This window comes from Leptonotus elevatus, chromosome 9 (assembly GCF_054856555.1).
Source record: "Leptonotus elevatus isolate MCC_2025b chromosome 9, RoL_Lele_1.0, whole genome shotgun sequence".
NCBI classification, from domain to species: domain Eukaryota; kingdom Metazoa; phylum Chordata; class Actinopteri; order Syngnathiformes; family Syngnathidae; genus Leptonotus; species Leptonotus elevatus.
Window position 1 is genome coordinate 11287150 of NC_141247.1, and position 21195 is coordinate 11308344.

The following is a 21195-nucleotide window of genomic DNA, read 5'->3' on the forward strand; positions in this document are numbered from 1 at the left end:
AGTGGTTCACAATGTAGCTACTCATTCTAAAAGCGCAATCTACCAACACCGTCACCTCAAGTACACAAGTGGATTTTATTTACGCGGGCAAATTTGATCATACAGGTCAAATAAGCCACTTCAAGCTGTTGGCACATGAATGTATACAAAACAAATTCAACTTTTTCCCGCCGTCTTTTCATGTAAAGCCCGCTATGAAGCATCGGTAGTGAAAGTACAAAAAACAAATACAAGGAGACAGCCGATAAGAGTAAGAGAGAGAGCGAGGTCATTACAGAATAAGCAATGTCAGTACAAGTATTAAGCTTTAGGACGATTCCTCATCACAAACTAATCACAACTCAAACAACTACGTCTCTATATTAGAAGCATGAAGCATCATTATATGGAAGGTTTTAGTACTGCACGTTGAAACAAAAGGGCTGGTTAGCAAGACAGGTAAAAAGTGTCAAAATTTATAATAATAAAAAAAGATGTGAGATAAAAGTTACTTTTTGAGTCAATCCGACTACATTAATGCATGTCCATGCCACAATTAACATCTAAAGTCACAGTCTTTACTTAACAGTAAACTTTTCCAACTCGGAGCACAGAAAATAGTCGAATAAGCGTATGAAACACTGACAATATTATTCTTTTTCAACAGCCAATCAGATGTCAGGCCTCTTTTTCCTAGACCATCAGTGTTGACTGCCAAGAACACCTAAAGAAGACATATGATGGAAAATTGACTTTCTAATTATTTGTGGACACATAGCTTGGTCTCTGAAGTGGAGATTAAGCTATAGTTCAATTTCGTGTGCTGCGAAAATTTGTCAGCGCATGAGTCATTTGGAATTTAGCCAGATTATGATGTAACAGCATGGCTAATTTACATAATTACCCCCCCGCCCCCCAGTCCGCCCGCCGGCCCACAGAGAATCATGTAAAGACAAAAGGTAAGCAGAGCTGCAGTCTTCACACAGATTAGCATTAGCTAACAGGGTGATCAGTATTAGATTCTCTGATAACCGGCGCATTTCGTAAAATGTGTGTCTGAGTAAGACTCTCAATTTGGCTATTTTACATCATTTAGCCCTCATGCAGGTTTTTCCCCGCCCATGACTTGGCCCCCACAAAACTGAACTATTCCAATCAGAGTGTGACAAGTAGGTGTCAAGTGTTCTGTAATCCTTAACGGGTTTTAAGACAAGAATGCAAGAAAACTGTTTTAAAATGCCACAGTACACAATATGTCTCCTTTAAGTGAACCAACATTCTTATTCTCCTATAACTCAAGTTGCAGTGCTTCACCACACATTGGAATGCTTTGATATATCACTATATACATTGCAGAGTCTGCAGGAAAAAAAACCTCAATTCATTATATCAGTCATAACCATAAGAGTGGTTTATGAGAGCATGTGCTTTAGTGACAATGGAATCATTCACAGTTCAGAGATATATGATCCCTTTCTCGCAAATTTAACCCCATTAATATATATCAATCAAAAAAATAATTTCCCTGTTTAACAGGCTTGGCACACCTAGCAAGTTATCAATAGATTTTGGTATTCATTGTTGTTCGCTATTTTTTCTTAAAATATAAAATAGCTACTGTGATTAGTGGTTTTAATCCCTGGCAAACATTTTACTGTATGATTTTTATTTGATTTTTTTGAAAATACATCAGTCATTCACATACAGTACGTCGATATCACACATGAGATGAGAAATGTGCTTGAGAACCCTTTTTAAAGCCTCTGTTGACCTCCTCGTGAAGCAAAAATAAATAATTTGTCACACTAAAACTCAACAAGAATGATCTTAAACCTCCTGCAATATTGCATGCCATATTGACCCATTTTAATATGTAAAAATCTACGTCAATTAAAAAATATTGTAAAAAATACATTAATAAAATGAAAGAAAAGAAAACCTATTCTGCTTGCCTGATTTCTCTTCCTTCTAATTTTAAGATTATTAGTGTTTAATTCTTCTTCCTCTTCTTTTTTTTTTTTTTTTTAAATCAGAGAAAGACAAAAACATATCAGGAAGATTAAAAAAAAAGGTTTTCCCCTATTTATTATTAGCTTTTTTTTTCTTTTTCTTTTTTTTACATATATATATATATATATATATATATATACATATATATATATATATATATATATATATATATATATACATATATATATATATATATATATATATATATATATATATATATATATATATATATATATATATATATATATTGTATTTAACACATGTGACCTGTTCGAAGTTAAAAAAGAAAAAGAAAAATTTGGAAAATATTTGAAAAAAAATAAATTACATTTTACCATTGATTACTAGCCCTGTTTTTGTTGTTTGCATCACATTTTTTTATAGCTATATTTCATCATCATATAATGGGTCACATTGACCCATGGACATTTTACACATAATAATTGTTTCTATTTTTTCTAATAGTTTTCAATGTATGGTCTATTAATCCCCTATTTTAACATTTTTAATGGATGCTTAAATATGCAGCGGGTCACATTGACCCGTGAACACATGTAACAGGAGGGTTAAGAGCAAAAAAAAAAAAGTTGGCTTAGCAAAACAATTCATTCATAAGCAAAAGCGTAAAACGTAATAAAATCTTTAAAAAAAATCTACTACTAGTGCTACTCATGATTCTACAAACTACACTACAATTACTACTCGGCACTAAACGACTGTTCTCATATTTCAACAACTGCCAGAATGATAACAAACACCATCCACGAGAGAGGTAAAGGGGCTTCTTTTTGTTAGCTGAAATGCTGCTTGCGGCTGAGGTGGACCCCCGCCCAAACCATATTGTCATGTGACGCACCAGTGACGTTGGCGGTGGCAAGGAAGCCAAGGGAGTAACCGCCCCACCCCACCACCCCATCTTGGATTTTTATGTATAAGCGTTGAGCCGTTCCTTGGAGCGAGTGGAGTGGATGTCGTGAAGCTCCTGCTCCTCCTTGGACTTGATGTCCTCGTACTTTTGCATCCGGCATGCGTCCTTCACGTAGGCCCAGTTGGCCGACAGCACCATCAAGTAGTGGATCTGGAGGGGAATGGCAGAAAGAAAAAAGCCATGTTTCCGAATGGGAAAACAGCACAATGTCCTTTTTTTTCCCTATTAACTGGAAGCAGCAGTCTAACGCAGATGCACACATACCGATATTCATTAACGGATGCCCTTAAAAGATTATCCTGAGAGATTTTTTCTGTGGTGTGTACTGTGTTATGACTGATGTTTCATCCCTGATCTGTTCTGAAAACAATCAAGGCCGCAAATATCAGATTTTTCTAAAAGAATATCATCAGCAATTAATATGTGGTGTGCTCAGAGTTTTTTTTCTCTCCCCCATCTAAGTGTAATTGTTAAAAAGCACTTGATATATGACTTTATTCTTGGGCTACAGCTATTAAAAAAAATTTAACCCGTGTATTTTACCATCAATTATTCCATTAATAAATCTAGTAATCAGATAAAATATTTTTGTATTATTAAACAATACTAACACATAATAAAGTTTTTAAAAAGTGGGGGGGAAATTGATTATGCATGTTGAAACCTCTGTCGCTTCCACGACAATCCAGCAGGTGGCAGCATGATGCCGACTGTATTCTTGGGACTCGTTTCCATAGCAACGCAGCACAGAATGAATTATCGAGCTGCAGTGACTGTCATTTCACAAACAGTCTATTTACATACACATTATTTTCACATTTGGTGAATGAATTGCTTTTGTTTGACAATTAAAAAAATCTACTTCACATTAATTGCATTTAATTAACTGGGTTTGCGTTGAGATATCTTGAGTATTCATTAGATACATTACATTGATTATGTTTTTCAGCAAGTGTAATCCCTCATTAACTAATTTCCTCCCTGGGAAATAGGATTCCTAATAATATTTTCACCAACAACATCAACACTTTCTCCTTCCGATAAAATAGCTCCGAGGAAATGACTTGTATAAAGCGAGCGCGTTTGCGACCATCACGTCTCCTTTCTTCTCACTGTTTCCATGACGACGTCGTGACATGCCAAGCCCCCTCCGAAAGGAGAGAGGAGAGGGAGGCAGACAAACGACGTCGTTTCACTGCGCAAAAAGGCTTTCTCACAGATTAATGGTGGTCTGCTGCCCTAATTACCACCCACCAGTCACAACAAAGAGGTTTGCTCCTTAGTCACCTTATAGATAGATAGATAGATAGATAGCTACCTAGCTAGCTTTGGTTCTCTTGGAATAGCCTAGTGGTATAGTCACGGGCGCAGATGGCACTGGGGACGGGGGTGGGGGGACATGTCCCCCTCAGTTTCATGAAGACCATGATCGGTCCCCTCCATTTTCGAAGGGTTTGCTTGACGCGTGCACGTCTGAGAGCACACGTTTTGCTGCCTTCGTCATACTCAGCACGTCTTTTCCCCACTGTGGTCGATATTCTCCCAGGCTATAGGAGGCAGTAAAGAGCGTCTACGGCATATGAACAACACTTCACCCCATTAGTAATAGAATACAATTGTATTTATTTGTTTATTTATTTTTCTAATAAACGAATGACTTCAGAGAGAGAGAGAGAGAGACTCTAGGTGTGAATCTCCTGCAGGGAGTTTGCAATGCATGTTTCCCCAGCGCTTGTGTGTACTTTCTCTCACATTCCAAGAACATGCACTGAAGACTGTAAATTGTCCGTAGATTAGAATTATTCTTTGTTTATGTATGTTCCCTGCATCTGGCTGACAACCAGTCCAGGTCTTACCCACTGAAAGTCAGCTGTGACCCTGAAGTTTGCCAAAAGTCAGCTGAGATAGGCTCCGGCTCAGCCTCACCCTAAAGAGGACGAGCGCTACAGAAAATGGATGGTTGAATGTTTGGATGAATCTCACCATAGCAATGACGGCGGCTCCTGCTCCGGCGAGGGCGCAGATGAACAGGTGGAATGTCATGTCCAGCTGTAGCAAAGACAAACAAAGAAACACAGCACAATTTTCACCGTCATTGTTTCTTTTTGTTCAAAGCCGAGGTGGGAAGGATGAAAATGAAATCATGTTCTTTTATGATCAGAAGAAACTCCGCATTTTAATAGACATGCCAAAATCACCACGTCATTGCTCTTCTTGGATTGGTTTCAGTCAGAAAAAAAAAATCTATATATCAGGATTTAAATAAAAATATTAGCTCATCCAAAAAAAATAACTATTGGAGCAGAAGAGTGAAAAAAACTATTGGAGCAGAAGAGTGAGGTGATACTAAATATATAGTGTGACACGACAAGATACATTTACTATTGTGACTGAGTGTTTTCTAGTACTGGCAAGTTTCTAATTACGTGACAATCTTTAAAACTCACCTCATTAGATTCGCACATCCTGTAAAACTTCTCAGATCCGGCACACACTGTCTTTGCTTCATTAATAGCCACGATGCCTGCAATGTAATTAATTAACATTATTGTACTGCAAACAATGCTCCAATTAGGCAACAGTAGGTGATCACCTTACAGCTAATGGGATGTGAGAATCATGGAACCAATTGTAAAGGACTTTAGCTAAATGAGCCATTTAACGTTTTGACGGGCTTGGCCATCCCTACCGTATTGGCGCGGGTCCAGGCAGAGCGTGGTGCCCTCCAGCACGGTGGCATTTTGGCAAATGCTCCAGATGTTGAAGTAGATGAAGACGGGCAGGGAGGTAAATGCCGTCACGCCCAGCCAGGCCAGCATGAAAATGTACGTCAGCATGATGAACTGAAATGACACAATAGCTTTTATTCTAAGTATGTAAATAAATATTGTGTTCATTTGCACGAAAAATTATAGATGTATAATAGATGTATCCCTTGAACATATTTCCTTGATACCAATTACTACTTTGCTATAAGCTTGGGCTTTGGCACCATCTGGTGGCAATTTAGGGTGTTTCAGTAATACCACCAAAAAAACGTGTTTTGCACAAAAATGTTTCTTAGCATTCATGCAACAAGTTGAGTTTGACATAAGCTCTAACTGCGACATATAAAATAAAACAAACAAATCTGATTGGTCAATGAGCACAAGACCTGATGACTTTCTTCGCCTCCCATGCAGAGAGCTGCAGACTGGCAATCTCATTTCACGGCTGACATAATCTTGTTTCGTGCCGACTCTGCGATACGACATTTTTCATTATTGTCACGTCCTGGTAATTGAATGATTTGGGCCGCAATGTAATCACAGAGCTGGAACGCGTTTAATACCAACGTTGTGTTATTTGGTTAATTTTTGCAAATTTTCTTACAAATCTGACGGATAAGCTGCAAACTTTATCCAGTTAGCAATGTTATTAGTGCAAATCAGTAAGTTTTTAGAAACAACGGGATGTTGGATAAGTAGCCACCTGAGAGTGGGCAAAGTATGGCCCACTGAGAATTCACATGATCTAAAAGTCCTGTAATATTTGTTGCATGTGTTCCCCCTTAAAATTTGTTGATTAAAATGTATTTATTAATCTTTATAAATCATTGTTTATTTTATTTTAGTATTAATTTTGTTTAAGTGCTTTATTGTAAATCTTTTTAAAAAATGCATATAGCTAATCAAATAATTGGTTAATTATTTTTGAAAATTAGTTCATCAAATGAATTCATCTAATGAAAGAATAATTTATTTATAGTAAATAAAATATCATTGTTAAAAAAAAAATTCTAATTAAACATCCAGTGCCATCCAAATCAAATTTTTAACACTGTTTTCTGAGTAACATAGGTCAAAATGAAAATGATTTAAAGTTTGACATCCAGATTTTTGTGTCGTGACATACAATCATAATTCAAGTACCTGCCCACTTTGTGACAGCTACGCACCCGCTCAACCCGCAAAAATGGCTAAGCAGCAACAATGCAACTGCGTTTTGTTCAAAGCTCAAACTTTGCATCATCTGCCAACCTCAGAGGAGATGACGAATAAACGTCCTCAATCCACATATGAAGAAACTCGTAAGCATTTGAAACCAAAGTTGTGCTGTGTTCGGCCACATTTCGTGAAAGATGACTTTGTCAACGTCAGCTTTCACACACGTACGGTACAAATACATTTCCACTTGGTCAATTTTGGCAAATAATGGTTTAATTAGCCCTAATGAAATTAATAATAATAATAATAATAATAATAATACCAATTTAAAATGAGTTTATTATTATGGTTTGATAAAAAATCTTACATATTTTATGCATCCACTTTTTAGACTATATGTCATGTCCTACCCAAGCACTGACGCAGCGTCCGCAGGTTGTGATCTTGAAGTCTCCGTAGAGGTCTTTGATGGCTCCACTGGTGAAGAAGCCCTCCACCATCAGCAAGATCCCATAGACAAAAAAGGCCGAAGCCACGCCGTAGATCACGTACTTGATGATGTCAATCCTGGAAATAAATACATAAAAAAATATATTTTTTAAAAAGCTTTAAAAATAAATGTTCATCGGTAAGCTTACATACCAGGAAAAGTACATGAATTTCGACTTTGTTAATTTTATAAAATGCAGGAAGGATGTTTTTGGTAAGAAACCAAAATTCCAAATTTGGAATTGAACCAAAGCTTTCCACCTCTTAAATTGTCAAATTTTTAAGAAAGTGCAAAGCCAATCATTTATATTTTCATCAGTAGTTTGTTTTCTCTTCAGGGAAGTGTGACAGCACGCATTGTCTTGTTTTTAAGAATGTATAACATTAATTTTCCTCTTCTATTTGGGAAAAGTGTAACATTATTTGATCAATTATTACATTCATTAATGAAACAATCATATACATTTATTTAGCACTAAAGTTGATTGCAAAACCCTTTTTTCTAGGTTACTCTTTATTAACCTATTATTTGATATTTTTTCATGATTAAATAAACCACAATTAAGCAATTTCATGTCAGAGGAAGTGATGCTGTATTCAACAACCTTTTTGAAATTGACTGCTACTTTATGGGTACTGTATTGATTAATGCAAAGGGTTACTAGCGGTAGTTTTATTCAGGTTCAACTCAATGTAAATTACAGGTTATTCGAACCATGTCTTTTTTAATAACAGATTAAATTGACTATTTTTTTTCTATAAATTGATCAGGATTCAATTGCTGTTTTAGTCAGTAACATATCAGAAAATGGCCAAATATGTTGATCATTGCTTTACTAAGTTAAATCAGATGTTTGCAAATTTCTTATTAAATACGCAATCAGAAATCAGAATATTTACTCAAGGTGAAGAGAGGTTTGGGGTAATTTTAAGTTAAACATAGGCTCAAAACGATTACTCAATTATCAAAATAGTTGATTCATTTGATGATCATTTAGTTGTTGATTAAGCGATTACATTTGACACCTCTAGATTTTGCATGTACTTTTTAAGAAAGAAAGAATGCATAGAAGTTCAAACGACCGTAAGAACACTAATAGCAGTAATAGCGCCATTTGTTATTACTAGAGCCTCATCTAAAGAACCTGGGTGAGGCTTTTTAACTCTGCCATTGACGGCTATAGGCGTGAAAAATTCAGTTGAACAATTTCTATTAGTTAAATTTTTTTCTTCCACTTTTGTTAACAATGAAAATCTAGAAAAAAATGATTGTACATTTAGAACAGATCTAAAATTTGTGATTAATTGTGAGTTAACTATTGAAGTCATGCTATTAATTTTAATCGCCTGACGCCCCAAATTTTTTATAATGTTAAAAAATAAAACTATTATTTTTAAAAATGTCTAGGTTTTCATACTCTTGTTAACAAACGTGGGGAAAAAAATTAAAACTAATAGAATTAGTTGAAATTAATTTTTGACGTTTATAGGCAGTGAATGAGTTAATGGCCACTAGTTGTATGACGCCATTTCAAACAAGTTAGTAAGGTTGATGCACAATATTTATTATACAAAAGCATATCACTCGCCATGACGTCCCCTACCCAGAGGCAGAGCTGCACTGTGTTTGTATACACAGCGTAAGGCAGTTCCCCTTCCTGTCCTTTACCTAATCATTTCCAAAAGTGATGCTTTTTGTACTCACATGGTGAAGACGTCCAGCGCGTCCACGGGGCTGCGCACCACCTCAAAGTAATTCTGCAGGATGGTGACGGTTCCGGAAAGAGCCTCGTGGCCGCATCCGCAAAACAGAGCCACGCCGGCGTACAGCAAGATGGTGGCGATGAGCGATGGGTAGGGGATCCCGCCCAGGCATTTGATGCAGCACTCCAGGCACCCTAAACACAACCAAAAAAAAGGGGGGGGGGGGTTGGGTGAGTAAAAGAACAGTTGAAGCTGCAGCTTCACTCTGACAGTATAACACGATTTGGCCATTTACAATCTCCCAAATTTAAAGCTCTGTCGGCGGGCGCCCATGCACAACAGAAAAAATCCATCAAGTGGACGGGGAAAGTAGGCCACAGTTCATTTTGTGGCTGATATATGAATGCTGACAAGTGTATTCTCCTACTATCAAGAGTATTTAAAGCCACACACCATTCACCAGCCAGCCTCGGTTATCTCCCGCATCCTGGCTTTGTGCCTTCGATTTGTTGTCGCCCTCACACGACAGGATGACATTTAATACCACTGCTTGAGATTTACATCGCAACCCCAGACTTTTAACCCTATGTTTTATTTATGCCGAGGCTTTCTTGGCGTCTGGGGGTGGGGTTATAAGCGTGGCTAAGCAATGCTTTGCCCCAAATTCCTCCGAAGCACCTGGGGAAGTCTGCTACTACTTGTTAGTGTTGAGGGAACGGTTTCATGACAGTTTGAATTCGGTCCTCAAAATGTGTTTAAAGATGAGTCAGTGACACGTTTCACAAGTAATTGGGTGGACAATGTCTATCATAACACGACACCACAAAATATTAAAGACTGAAAATAAACATGATGTTGGCCATTTTGGTTTGAGAAAGCCAATTTTGGGTGATTTCCAAGGCTTCAATGAAGCCGTACTAGGGAATTGCCCAAATAACCAGGTATTCTAGACAGATTGGCGACAATGAATTAAGAAGCTTTTTGCCCACCCAATCTAACGTCGGCAGAGTATGATGTCAAATTTCATGATTAGTCCGAGGAGTCTTTAAAGCATAAAAATATGACATGGCTATTGTAACAAGACACACGAAAAACTCTCAAGGAGCCATAACAAAAATTATATAGGAAGACAGCCATTTTGATTCAAATTCAAAATGAGTCTCGATCTGAAGCAGGTGTTTTAGACAGAGGTTGACGCAAAATTGCGATCTAATGTGGGTGAAGCATGGCGCCTAAATTTAAAATTGTTTAGAGGATTTGTCTTACAAAAAAAGATGCGAGGACCTGATCATCAATTATCTGTGATTTTACAGTGTCACTTATACTTAACAATGTTGTCAAAACAATCCCAATCACACACACACACACACACACACCTGAAATGGCTTTAATTAGCATTCTAGGTCAGTAGCTGCTTATGTCACTTGGTCAAGAAACGAAACGAAAAATGTACTAACTCTGACTCGGAAAAAAAACACCGCTCCAAGTCGGAACTTTAAACATTGATGTACACCGACTTCAACTTGCATCACATATTAAAAGATAACCTGGAATGTCGCATCCTTTTGGTCTTTGATTAGAAACATTATAAATGCACCACTACAACAGCACCAGTGGGCGGCCATTGTTGTTTTGATGATTGTTTTCAACTTGACGATTGTTGGCAAGTGTTTTCAAAAACTGCCAAAAGCACTTTATCTGTTTTGTTTTTAGCTTAAAGCAAAGTGTTTAAAACATACACGGTCTATCGCTGGTTATGGGGGGAAAAAACAAGTTGTTACATTTTGTCAATTGGAAGGAAGTGCAGACACATAGACTCGGCTGTTTGTCAGGCAAATGCATTGCTGGGGTTCATTTCCTGTGCAAGACATTATCAGCTCTCGGGGTTCATTATCAGTGTGGTGCGATGAATTAACAAACTCATCTATTGACTCCGGATGCTCCCCCAGCGGGATCGATCCGCGGAATGCAAATGTCCTGTTTGAAAGATTCCCGCATTGTCAATCAAGGATTCCTTCTCTCAGAGTGTCTTTTTATAAAGTCGTCTTTGTCCTCATCTCACTCCTCCTCTTTTTCTCAACCCGTCGCTCCTAATTCTGCCGTGAGTATGAGCGGAATATCAAGTAGCCGCTGTTGGCCAAGTTCCAGGTTGGCCCGGATTATCCGCTTGCACGCCTACTGTACTGTGGCGCCTCCGTTGTTTGGCCGCACTGTGTGTTGGATGCGCCTTTTTTTGCTTGCAATATTTTTAGATTTCTTTTTTTCCAGGAAAAGTGTTCTGCTTTGCAATAACCTCGGAGCTGCGGCTTCTATGCTAATTTACGCCCAGAAAACATGACCATATCTATGTCAGAATAGCACGTGTTCTACATATCCGAAAGGACTCATGGGATTGCATTACAAAGTACAGTAGACCTCACAACCGCACATGAGTCAATCTAAAAGGAATATTGATCACTAATAGTTTCATCATTAATGCTAGGAAATGACCCCAAAAGAGGCGATGTCACAGACCGGGTCGACATCATCACTGCTCATTACAGAATAAAAAGACAACAACACATGCATACTGTATAATACACATGATCATGGCAGTGAGCATGTGCAAAAAAGGTTCCCTTAGCAAAATGTATTCAATTAGTCTGTTATTTAGTTAGGTAGCTATAGTTAGTCAATGAGTATATTTGTTGGTTGATGAGTCGTTTAGTTAGTCAATTTGCCAATTAGCAACTTAGTTGGTTAACTTGTCAGTTAACGAATTTGTCAACTAGTGTTTTTGTTATTTAATCAATTGGACAGTTAACTGGTTGGTTAGTAAATTAGTCTGTTTGTTAGGAAGCCATTTATGTATTTATTTAGTCATTTAGTCTGATTTGTGGCTAGTTTGGTTATTTCTTCTGTTAGACAATTAGTCTGTCTGTGTTAACTAGTTTGTCAATTAGTCCGTTAGTTAGCTGGTTGGATAGGAAGTTAGTAAGTTAAGTCTGTTAGTTAGCTACTTAGTTATAGTTAGAACAATAACAATAATTAGTAAATATAAAAATAATAATTTGTTTAATGTTTATGTCAGATTGTTTAGCGGTTCGGAAAATGATTGGATGGATGGATGGATGGACGGACAGATGGATGGATAAACAGACATTACGTTGTCTTGTGTATGAAATGTGGTATATAATATGCTGCCATACCTTTTGCATATTATGCACGTATCATTTTAATTTAACTCCTTCAGACCCATAGCTGGTTGCAGTGGACATGACATATTTTCGTGTCTAAACCAATAAATTGCATCATTTGGATGATGTCAACACTTCTGGTTCATGGTTGGATCTTAACTAACCAATCACAATCGCAAGTTGATTTGCATGATGTTCGTGTTAAAATGTTTGCATTAAAGTCCACTATAACAACTACAAACATGTGATAACACCCCCCCCCCCCAACACACACACACACACACACACACACACACACACACACACACACACACACACACACACACACACACACACACACACACACACACACACACACACACACAAAATGTCCATGCAACAAATAATACTGGTCTGTTGATAATGTGAAATTTGGTGGGCCAAATGAAAGAATTGAACCCCTATGCCACACTAAGACAACCCATAGGCTATTGTAGTGTCAAAACGAGTTATGTGTGCAGTAAAACCTACGTTCCGAGAAGACCAAAGGTGTAAGACCGTGCAAATTGAAGGTTTCAGGCGCAGCAAAACTGTCACCACAGCAATTTACCACCGGCCGATGAATGACCTTTTGGCGTGGGCCAGAACAAGCCTAATAAGACTTTATGTCACACTGTTGCGAGTTTATGATCTCACGGCGAGTTTCAAGCGTCACATTGCTCTACAGTATTGTCAAAAATCCAATGGCTATGGTGTCACGTCGTCAACTGACTGGCGAGCAGAGGGGCCACTGCTGAATGTGGAATCCATAACTTTAGACAGCGCTGCCATGCATGAGCGCAGAACATCCCGCATTTATTATTGATGCTGAGAATGACGTTACCTGAAGGAGCGGAGAACAAGTTTGTGTGTGCCTTTATTGGGAGCGCTGTTCATGTTGTACCCGATTTGGCCACTTAGGGGCAGTGTGGTTCCACGCAGTAGAAGGAAAAAGTCACGATCAAGTTCATCCAATAAAAGTTTGTTTGTTTTTTCAGCGTGGAGCTGTTCTTTTGAGTGATAAAAGTGCCGTGAGTCGCACACTCATTAGCATTAGCGAGTCAGACTGGAGTAGATCAATACGATCTATAAATTGAAGCAAAAATCATTGGCAATCAAATCATTTTGAATCAAAAATCTTTCCCAATCGACAATCGATTCTGATTCGAATCGGACACCCAAAAATCGGAATCGAATCGTGAGACATTCAAAGATTCCCCCCCCTGCAATTCATTTTTATATAAAGTGTTTAAAGGGTGACAAAGGCTTCACCATTCGGTCCACATTCAACCACGACATCAAAAGTGACATAGTTCAGCCATTTCAGAGTCAAAGGCACCCCGTAGAAAGGTTTGACATTTTGCTTCATGCTTTGAATGCTTTGAATGGGATATGTAGTAGCATACCGTTACATCGCGACAACCCAAAACATAACAGTCAACAGTCAAACAGTCAGCTTTGCACTAATGCAGAGAGGATGACCCCCTCCCAGGACCCCTCCCACCTCCCACTTCTCCTCCATCTGTCAGTGTCATGTCCGACAGGCAAAAGGGACACACACACACACACACACACACACACACACACACTCACTGATCCAATCAGCGTTATTGCGAGCGCTAAGGTTATCCTCAGATAAAGCTGTGAAGTAAATTGCATCCTTCCAAGGAAACATGAGACAATTAAGGTTAATTAATGAATCATTTGTCAACATTAATGCTATCAGACATTTTGATTCCAAATGTAGAAAATAGAGAAAAATACATAGACAAACACATTTCAACAGAAATACCAAATTCCTCGCTTTGCATACCCATCCCAAAACAAACAAAGTGTTCCCGCCACACCTTCTACAACAACAAACTGTAATAACATAAACTAGCACATTCAACAACAATTTCAACAGGAACAACAACAAAGCAATCATCCGTGGCGTTATTGATCGCTCCTGTGGTGTTATCAATGGTAAAGGGGCGTGGCCACACCCTGAAAAGCCTCCATGGGGTTACATTCAATTAAGCGTCATTCATTCCCATTGATTTTGATGCACTGAATTGAACTTTATTCTTCACATTTAGCCTTTACCGGCACATCCTGGAGTGAACTCTGACAAAACATATTAATAAATAAACTCTTCAGCAGTCTCACTGAGATTCCTCCATCGCTCACACGGAGACAAGAGAGATGAGAAACAAAAAGGAAAAAAGCGTCGAAGGCTGTGCGGTGCTTTTATGCCCCGAGGGGGGCCGTGCTATGCGGCTAATGCGTCTCACTCACTTTATTGTCCCACTGAATTTGTTGACGTACACTAAGTGGGTCACGGCTCTCAAGGCCCCGGCGCAGATTTGGCGCTGCCGTCGTCATGGCGACCATAGTGGTTGATTAAACATGCGAGGAGGAAGAGAAAGAGGAGGTGGTAGCTGAAAAACACGGTTTGCCTCGGGGGGGGAGGGGTCTTGCGCGTTAACTATAGGAAAGCACGGGGAAGACGCCCCACTTTGTTCTCGTTTGACAGCATTGCAACTGCAGCTACTAAAAGCTGATAGTTACTGGAGATATGCAAGTATATATATATATATATATATATATATATATATATATATATATATATGTATATATATATATATATATAGTACAAATGTATTAAATCTCTTCACTTGCAATTGTTTGTTGAATTTTGTTCTTTTTTTTGTGTCCATTTTGCTCGGCAACCAAAAGCCCTTTGAAAAGCAAAAGAACCATATTTGTTAACTCAGCAATGGCAAGGAACTTGTTTAAAAAAGTGAAAATGTGACTGCTGTAAAAGAAAGAAATAAACAAATAAATAAATAAATAAATAAAACCGTAAAGCACAAATGAAAACGGTAGCTGTCACCATTTAAAATAAGTGAGAGTTGACTTTTTCGAATGACATCATCCTTTGTGAAAATATGTGTTTGCTATTTTTGTTGCCCCCCCACTCATTTGTTTTTTAGTTAGTTCACTCTCTTGTCGGACATAAATGTTTCGTATCATCCGGCCTTGGTGGAAGTCAACGTTCTACAGGATTGCAAGGTGGGAGATGTGTAATTAAATATGGATGATGGAACAGAAGGGCAAGCGGAGTCTTGCGGAGAAGATTCTTGGCTCGGCAGACAGTAACAGGTGTTCAATTCTCACTTTTTCCACTTGGCTGACAAAGTGTCACAACCGCCCCCCCCCCCCCCCCCCCCTGCTCATTTTCACATGATTCTCACTGTCCTGTGATCAATGAATCGGAATCAGCTCGCTATGCGCTCGTGTCGAGTTGTGTGCGTGTGTTTGTGTGCGCGTGTGTGTGTATTCTAGTGTAAAGTAGCGAAATGTTGAGTGGGCAAAATGTCCGCCTGCTGCTTGTGATTCATCAACTCCGATTTGGAACTCACAGGAAATTGAAATACTAAAATGCACAATGCTATTTTATTTGAAATACGCTCATTCAATCACTTACTCGGTCATTCTTTTGTCAGTTGGTTTGCTGACCGTGAGTGAGTGAGTGAGTGAGTGAGTGAGTGAGTTAGTGAGTTCACTCAAAGTTAACAAAAACTAACAAACTAAAACTAAATTTGAAAAAATCGTTTTGTTAACAAAAACTCTAAGTTCATCAAATTTGCTACACTATCGATAATCATAGCAAGAATGCCCTTCATTTTTTCTTTGCCTATTAATTAATTATTCATGCATTCATAATCATACATAGATTTTACATGAGCTTCGAGGGTTATTTAAATGTTTTTCAGGCATGAAAATTCCTCACCTGGCGGCGAAATTCACCGTTTTGAAACTCAAATAGGTCAATTACGTGAATCATGCAGATCCATTGCTTTTTTTCTTTCTTTTTTTTTTCATGCAGATCCGATGAAAAAATATTTCGGGGGGTGTCGTGTCGTCTGTGGAACGAGCTAATTCTGGGGCCAATGAACCGTTTTGACCGCAGTTATTTTTTTTGTTCAAGGGTGCCAGGTTTTCTATTGTTCGACTACAAGGAGAAACCCCGGGTAAATACACCGTGAAGTAGCCTTAATAAGGAATTATCTGGCAACCCGGCTGCCAGCAACGGTCCGAGGCGATGACGTCATCAAAACGCGAGGCGCGGTTGCCTATGTCGCATCGCATTGTATGGAATTCCGACGTCTCTAAGCGTCTTTTAAGATTTTGGAGTTGACTGTAAAACTAAAAACACAACATGAAGAATTCCGCGCATATTTAAATACAAAACATTATGCTTTTATAAAACATCGCTAATGCTAAGTGAAAGGACGATAAGTTAGCTCATTCATTTGTTATTCGTTTTCTTAGTTGTTTCTTTCTTTGTTCACTTGTTTGTTCTTTTTATTCATTATAACTTGTATGACTTGTAAGTTTGTTCATTAGTGCCCTCTCTAATTTGTGATTTGGTTTGTTTGTTAATTTGCTCAATCAATACGTTATTCGTTCACCTGCTTGTTCTTTTGTCAGATGACTCCATGTTTCAATCAATTATTCGTCCCCTGTCTCTAAAAAAGTTAATTTGTTCATTCATAACCAGATCCAATAAAAGAGCTGTAAGAAGAGGGCTGTGTTGCCCCCCCCCCCCCCCCCTCAAAAAAAAAAAATGGACGTGACTTGTAGAAGTGTACGAGCATCTTGCATGGATGCTTCTTTTGGTCCGATGAGCATTTGTGTTTGAGGCAAAGTCTTTGCCCTCAGCGCGCACTTAAGAATCACGACTAGCCAGAGATGCAAGTAGAGCTTTTCATCCCCATGCCTATCGCAGTATACGAGAAAATCCAGAAGATGGCCGGTACGTGGTGCTCATATATGACGTTCTAGTTCTGGATCATTCTGGTTGCATCGTTTGTGCTTTCCTTTCCACCTTCTACCGATATGTCGTGAGTGAGGGGGGGGGGGGGGGGGGTGATGACGATGACGGTAATGGCTACTGTTGGACGGCTCCATGGCAACTCTTCACATGTTCAATCTAGGAGCTGAATGGAGGTTCTAAAGATAACCAAAGAGTATCGCTTGTACAACAGGAGCTGTCATAGCAAGTAATTAACCCATTCACTGCCATTGACGGCTATAAACGTCAAAAATTCATTTGAACTATTTCTATTTGTTTAACATTTTTTTCCACTTTTGTTAACAGGAGTATGAAAACCTAGATTTTTTTTTTGAAATACAGATTTTAAATGTGTGATTAATCGTGAGTTAACTATTGAAGTCATGCGATTAATTACGATTAAAAAAATTTAATCGCCTTAAAGATTATTAAAAATTAGGGGCAACATTTTTAATCATAATTAATCGCATGACTTCACTAGTTAACTCACATTTAATCACACATTTTATGTCTGGTCTAAATGTACAATAAATATAGGTTTTCATACTCTTGCTAACAAAAGTAGAAAACATGTTAAACTAATAGAAATAGTTCAAATGAATTTTTGACGTCTATAGCCGTCAATGGCAGTGAATGAGTTAAAGAAATGGCTTTAGTGAGAAAGAGACTCTATCATGGATAGATTCTTAAAAGAGTCGCACCCGGTGCCATTTTATTAACGTCATCATTTGATGATCATCAAATTTCAAACATGCAAAACGTTTCACAATTTAGCGCCGCCATCCATCTGTCTAGGTTTCCTCAATTGGAGCAAACTTTGGTCAGACTGCAAGGCAAAAAATGGCTGCTTCAAACCTAAGTGATTGACTTTTTGAGACTCTTTTTTGTGTGGACTGTTATGATAGATGTGTGTTGGCTATTTATTTAATTTTTTTCTCAAACTTTCCAGATGGTGCGACTGAATGTTTCAGAGCACTAAAATAAATGTCCACCACAACACACATGTTTGCAATTCTGGCAAGTTCAGATTGCAAAATATAGTGTATCTTTTTTTTTCCCATTCCCCACACGATATAGCGGTAGATCATGCTGGCGTAGATTGAGCTTCATAACGTCAGAATAATTTGCATATCACACTGACCTAAAAATTCATGTGGCATGAGAAAATCTGAAGTCGTTTATGTTACAAAGTGACAGCCACTCAGTAGCTCCCCATGAATAGTTTCACTAAAACTCTAAATTACCTCATAACAGGAAAAAGTACCCACACCCGAAATTGAACAAGTCAGACATTTTTGATTTAAAGCGGAAATTTCATGCACATTTCAGGGCTTCTTGACGAATTCCTGATTGTGATTTTGCACAATTAGAAGCTATCATACCCTAGATACCTACCAGATATCTCGATAGCTACGATTTATTTATTTATTTATTTTTACCCATGACGAGGCTCCCATCTAAAGTCATTTTGGTGACTGGGCACTACCTCTTGGAACCACAAAGAATTAAGCCATAAATTAAAACCAAAAGCAGGAATCATACGCGGTTTGGAAGATGGATGAATGGAAGGAAGTGTTGAATCATTCATGTAGCAGTTAGCAGTATAAAGTAATATACAGTGCTACTTGGAGTGCCCCAACTTTGTCTTGTTTTGAGTTTGCACCGTTGTTCAGTCAAAAAATGTTTGGGCTTTTTTGTCTTAAAGCAAAATTTCCGGTACAAACTTTGGATACACCAACGCTCGATTAAATTGAGGAAAAAAGGGAGCAATTAAGATACTGTGATGCCCTCACATGTGGGCAAGGAGAGCCACAGTCACTGATGCACTTTTAGCTGTTTATTGAAAAGGATTTACAGTTAAACACACAAATAACAATTCTGAACACTCGCAAGGAGCTGCTGTAAGCCACAACTCACGCCCAGATGCTCACATGCACACCGGCATCAACCTTGTGTAACTCAATTGGTCACGCCTTTTAAATGCACAACACCTAAAAAAAAAAAAATAATAAAAAAAAAATAATAATAAATAAAAAAAAAAAAAAATAAACAACACCTGAATATGTTGTTTCCAGTATTTTTGATGATGTTTGATGATGAGAGTGTTTTTCTTATGACATATTTCTTTCTTTTTTCTTTTTTTTTTATGGGAGGGGCTGGAATGAATTGTCGTCATTTTAATTCATTTCGTGGGGAAAATTGATGTAATGCGAGTAAATGCATGACAAGCTTGTCGACGACATAAGGTTGCACTGTATATATTTAACGCATTGGTTGAAAACGTGGAGGCTCGGCCTTCCATGCACGCAAGCCTCATCAAGCAAACAAAGGCAGTTGAGCGCAGCCCCCAAAACTCACCCCCGCCCACCCCTTCGGTTCACACCCCTCCGTCAACCCAAAACACAACACACGCAGGCGTGCGCACTTCAGTCGAGTGCGCCCACTCCACGGAACAAAAGAAGTGAGCTCACAGCTGCTTCTCCGTTGGCTACGTAAACACAAGTCGACATATTTATCACAAACATCGAGATGCGACTCACCCTTCTGGGTCTGCCCCTCGTCCATGTCTTCTTCCATCGTGCTCGTTCGTGTTTTAATGCAGCAAATAAGAAGCCTCTATGTGTCTCGGCGTGTTAGAATTGTTTACGTCAGGTGGGTTAGTCCACAAAATATTAGCGGCGGCACTTCCAGGGAATGCTGTCAGCTCACTGTCAAGCATCCGTCTTTGTGGTGCTGTCCATTGCACGCTGCCGAGACAAGTGCTGAAAAGCCCTCCTTGCTCCCTAGTGGAGGAGGAGGGAGAGGGGGGGTGTGTGTGGAGCAAAGGGTGGTCTCAAAAGCGCATGTGTGGTGGGGGAAGGGGGTGGGCGAGTGCTCGGCAAGGCAGGTGAAATCCGTGATGGGAAGACTGCGACGAGCGTCTAGACCAGATCCATGCTTGGAAAAAAAAGACCCCCCCCCCCCCCCAGAATGGTTCAACCCCACCACCCCCAACCATGCCATTTGCTCCACTGCATTAGTGCAACCCCCTTTCAAAAAAGGGAGCTTTGAGGGGCAACATCTGATTTCCAAATGGGATTCTGCCTAATCGTATTAGTGCTACGCATTCTATTGTACAAGCGGCGATGACGCGTTGTCACATCGCGATCCCGTCCATGCAGACGTCCTCCAATCCTTCGCTGTCCTAATCCTGTGATAAATGACATTTTACATTCTGTCATCACTACCAATGAAGATTCAAGTACATTTTGTGCTGGCTTTTTCTATTTTGGGATTTCTTGAATACTGTCAGACGTGGCTTTTAATTAAATGGTGAACGATAAAAGATGAGGCAAGCACGGTGGCGCAGTGGCTGACATGCCGCTTCTTTTGTCCAAAAGTCAACAAGGATAGGCTCCAGCTAACAAGCAATATATAGGACAAGAACTATAGAAAGAAGATGCTTACACTACTGTCAAAGGAGTAAAAGTGAGAGCGTAAATGCTTATTTGTCCAAATGTGCCCTTTGATTGACTGGCGACCAAAAAGGCAGGGACTCAGAACGGATCCCTGATGCCATCCCACCTCCCCCTTAAACTAGCTTGTCACTCCTACAGCACATCTCACCACTTCTGGTGTCCTCATACACGTCTTGTACTTTTCTACCACGCTTCTCTGCCACTCGCGGTTTCCTCACGCAATACCGCACTTCCTCTCAGGAACTGCCTTTGCATTTTTCTTTCCCTTGAGTGCCTTTCTAACTTCTCCCTAACTCATCATTGTTACTTCCTAGTCCACCGCAATTGCCGCTTCTGACGCTTCCTTCGCTCTCACTTTCCACGTTCATCAACTGCTCAAAGTACGCTTTCTATTTATCCAGCCCAACAACACAGTTCCACCGCCATCTATTTGAAATCATGACAACATGTCGCAGTTTTGTACAAAAGCGCGCCTGCTCTCTTTTTGACGGATGGATGGATGATAGAAATGTGGAGTTTGGATGAACTATTGAACGTTTCACACTGTGATCTATCTTAAGCATGGCCTTTCTTTTTAATTCTGTTGTCAAGTGTGCTAATGCTATTCATAAATGATTGTCATGACATATTAATGTGCAGAAGTAATGCTGCATCAATATTTAAATAG

The 21195-nt window shown here is 39.0% G+C and overlaps 1 protein-coding gene across 1 annotated transcript; it reads right to left on the reverse strand.

The window, feature by feature from the left end:
• Positions 1–56: 56 nt before the first annotated feature.
• Positions 57–19909, reverse strand: gpm6aa (glycoprotein M6Aa). The gene is made up of 7 exons (XM_086084744.1): positions 19611–19909; positions 9038–9230; positions 7254–7410; positions 5607–5760; positions 5365–5441; positions 4901–4966; positions 57–3067 (listed from the first exon to the last, which is right to left on the reverse strand). Exons 1-7 carry the CDS (start codon positions 19645–19647, stop codon positions 2915–2917), a joined length of 837 nt encoding a protein of 278 aa, XP_085940870.1. The 5' UTR covers positions 19648–19909; the 3' UTR covers positions 57–2914.
• Between the last annotated feature and the right edge of the window lie 1286 nt (positions 19910–21195).

Bases quoted from the DNA above. Each gene is read 5' to 3' on its own strand.
- gpm6aa (XM_086084744.1), bottom strand. From the start codon at position 19,647: ATGGAAGAAGACATGGACGAGGGGCAGACCCAGAAGG. The intron at 9,231-19,610 runs GTGAGTCGCATC...GGTTGTGTTTAG, and splicing joins CGAGGGGCAGACCCAGAAGG to GGTGCCTGGAGTGCTGCATC. The intron at 3,068-4,900 runs GTGAGATTCATC...ATTCCCCTCCAG, and splicing joins GAGCCGCCGTCATTGCTATG to ATCCACTACTTGATGGTGCT.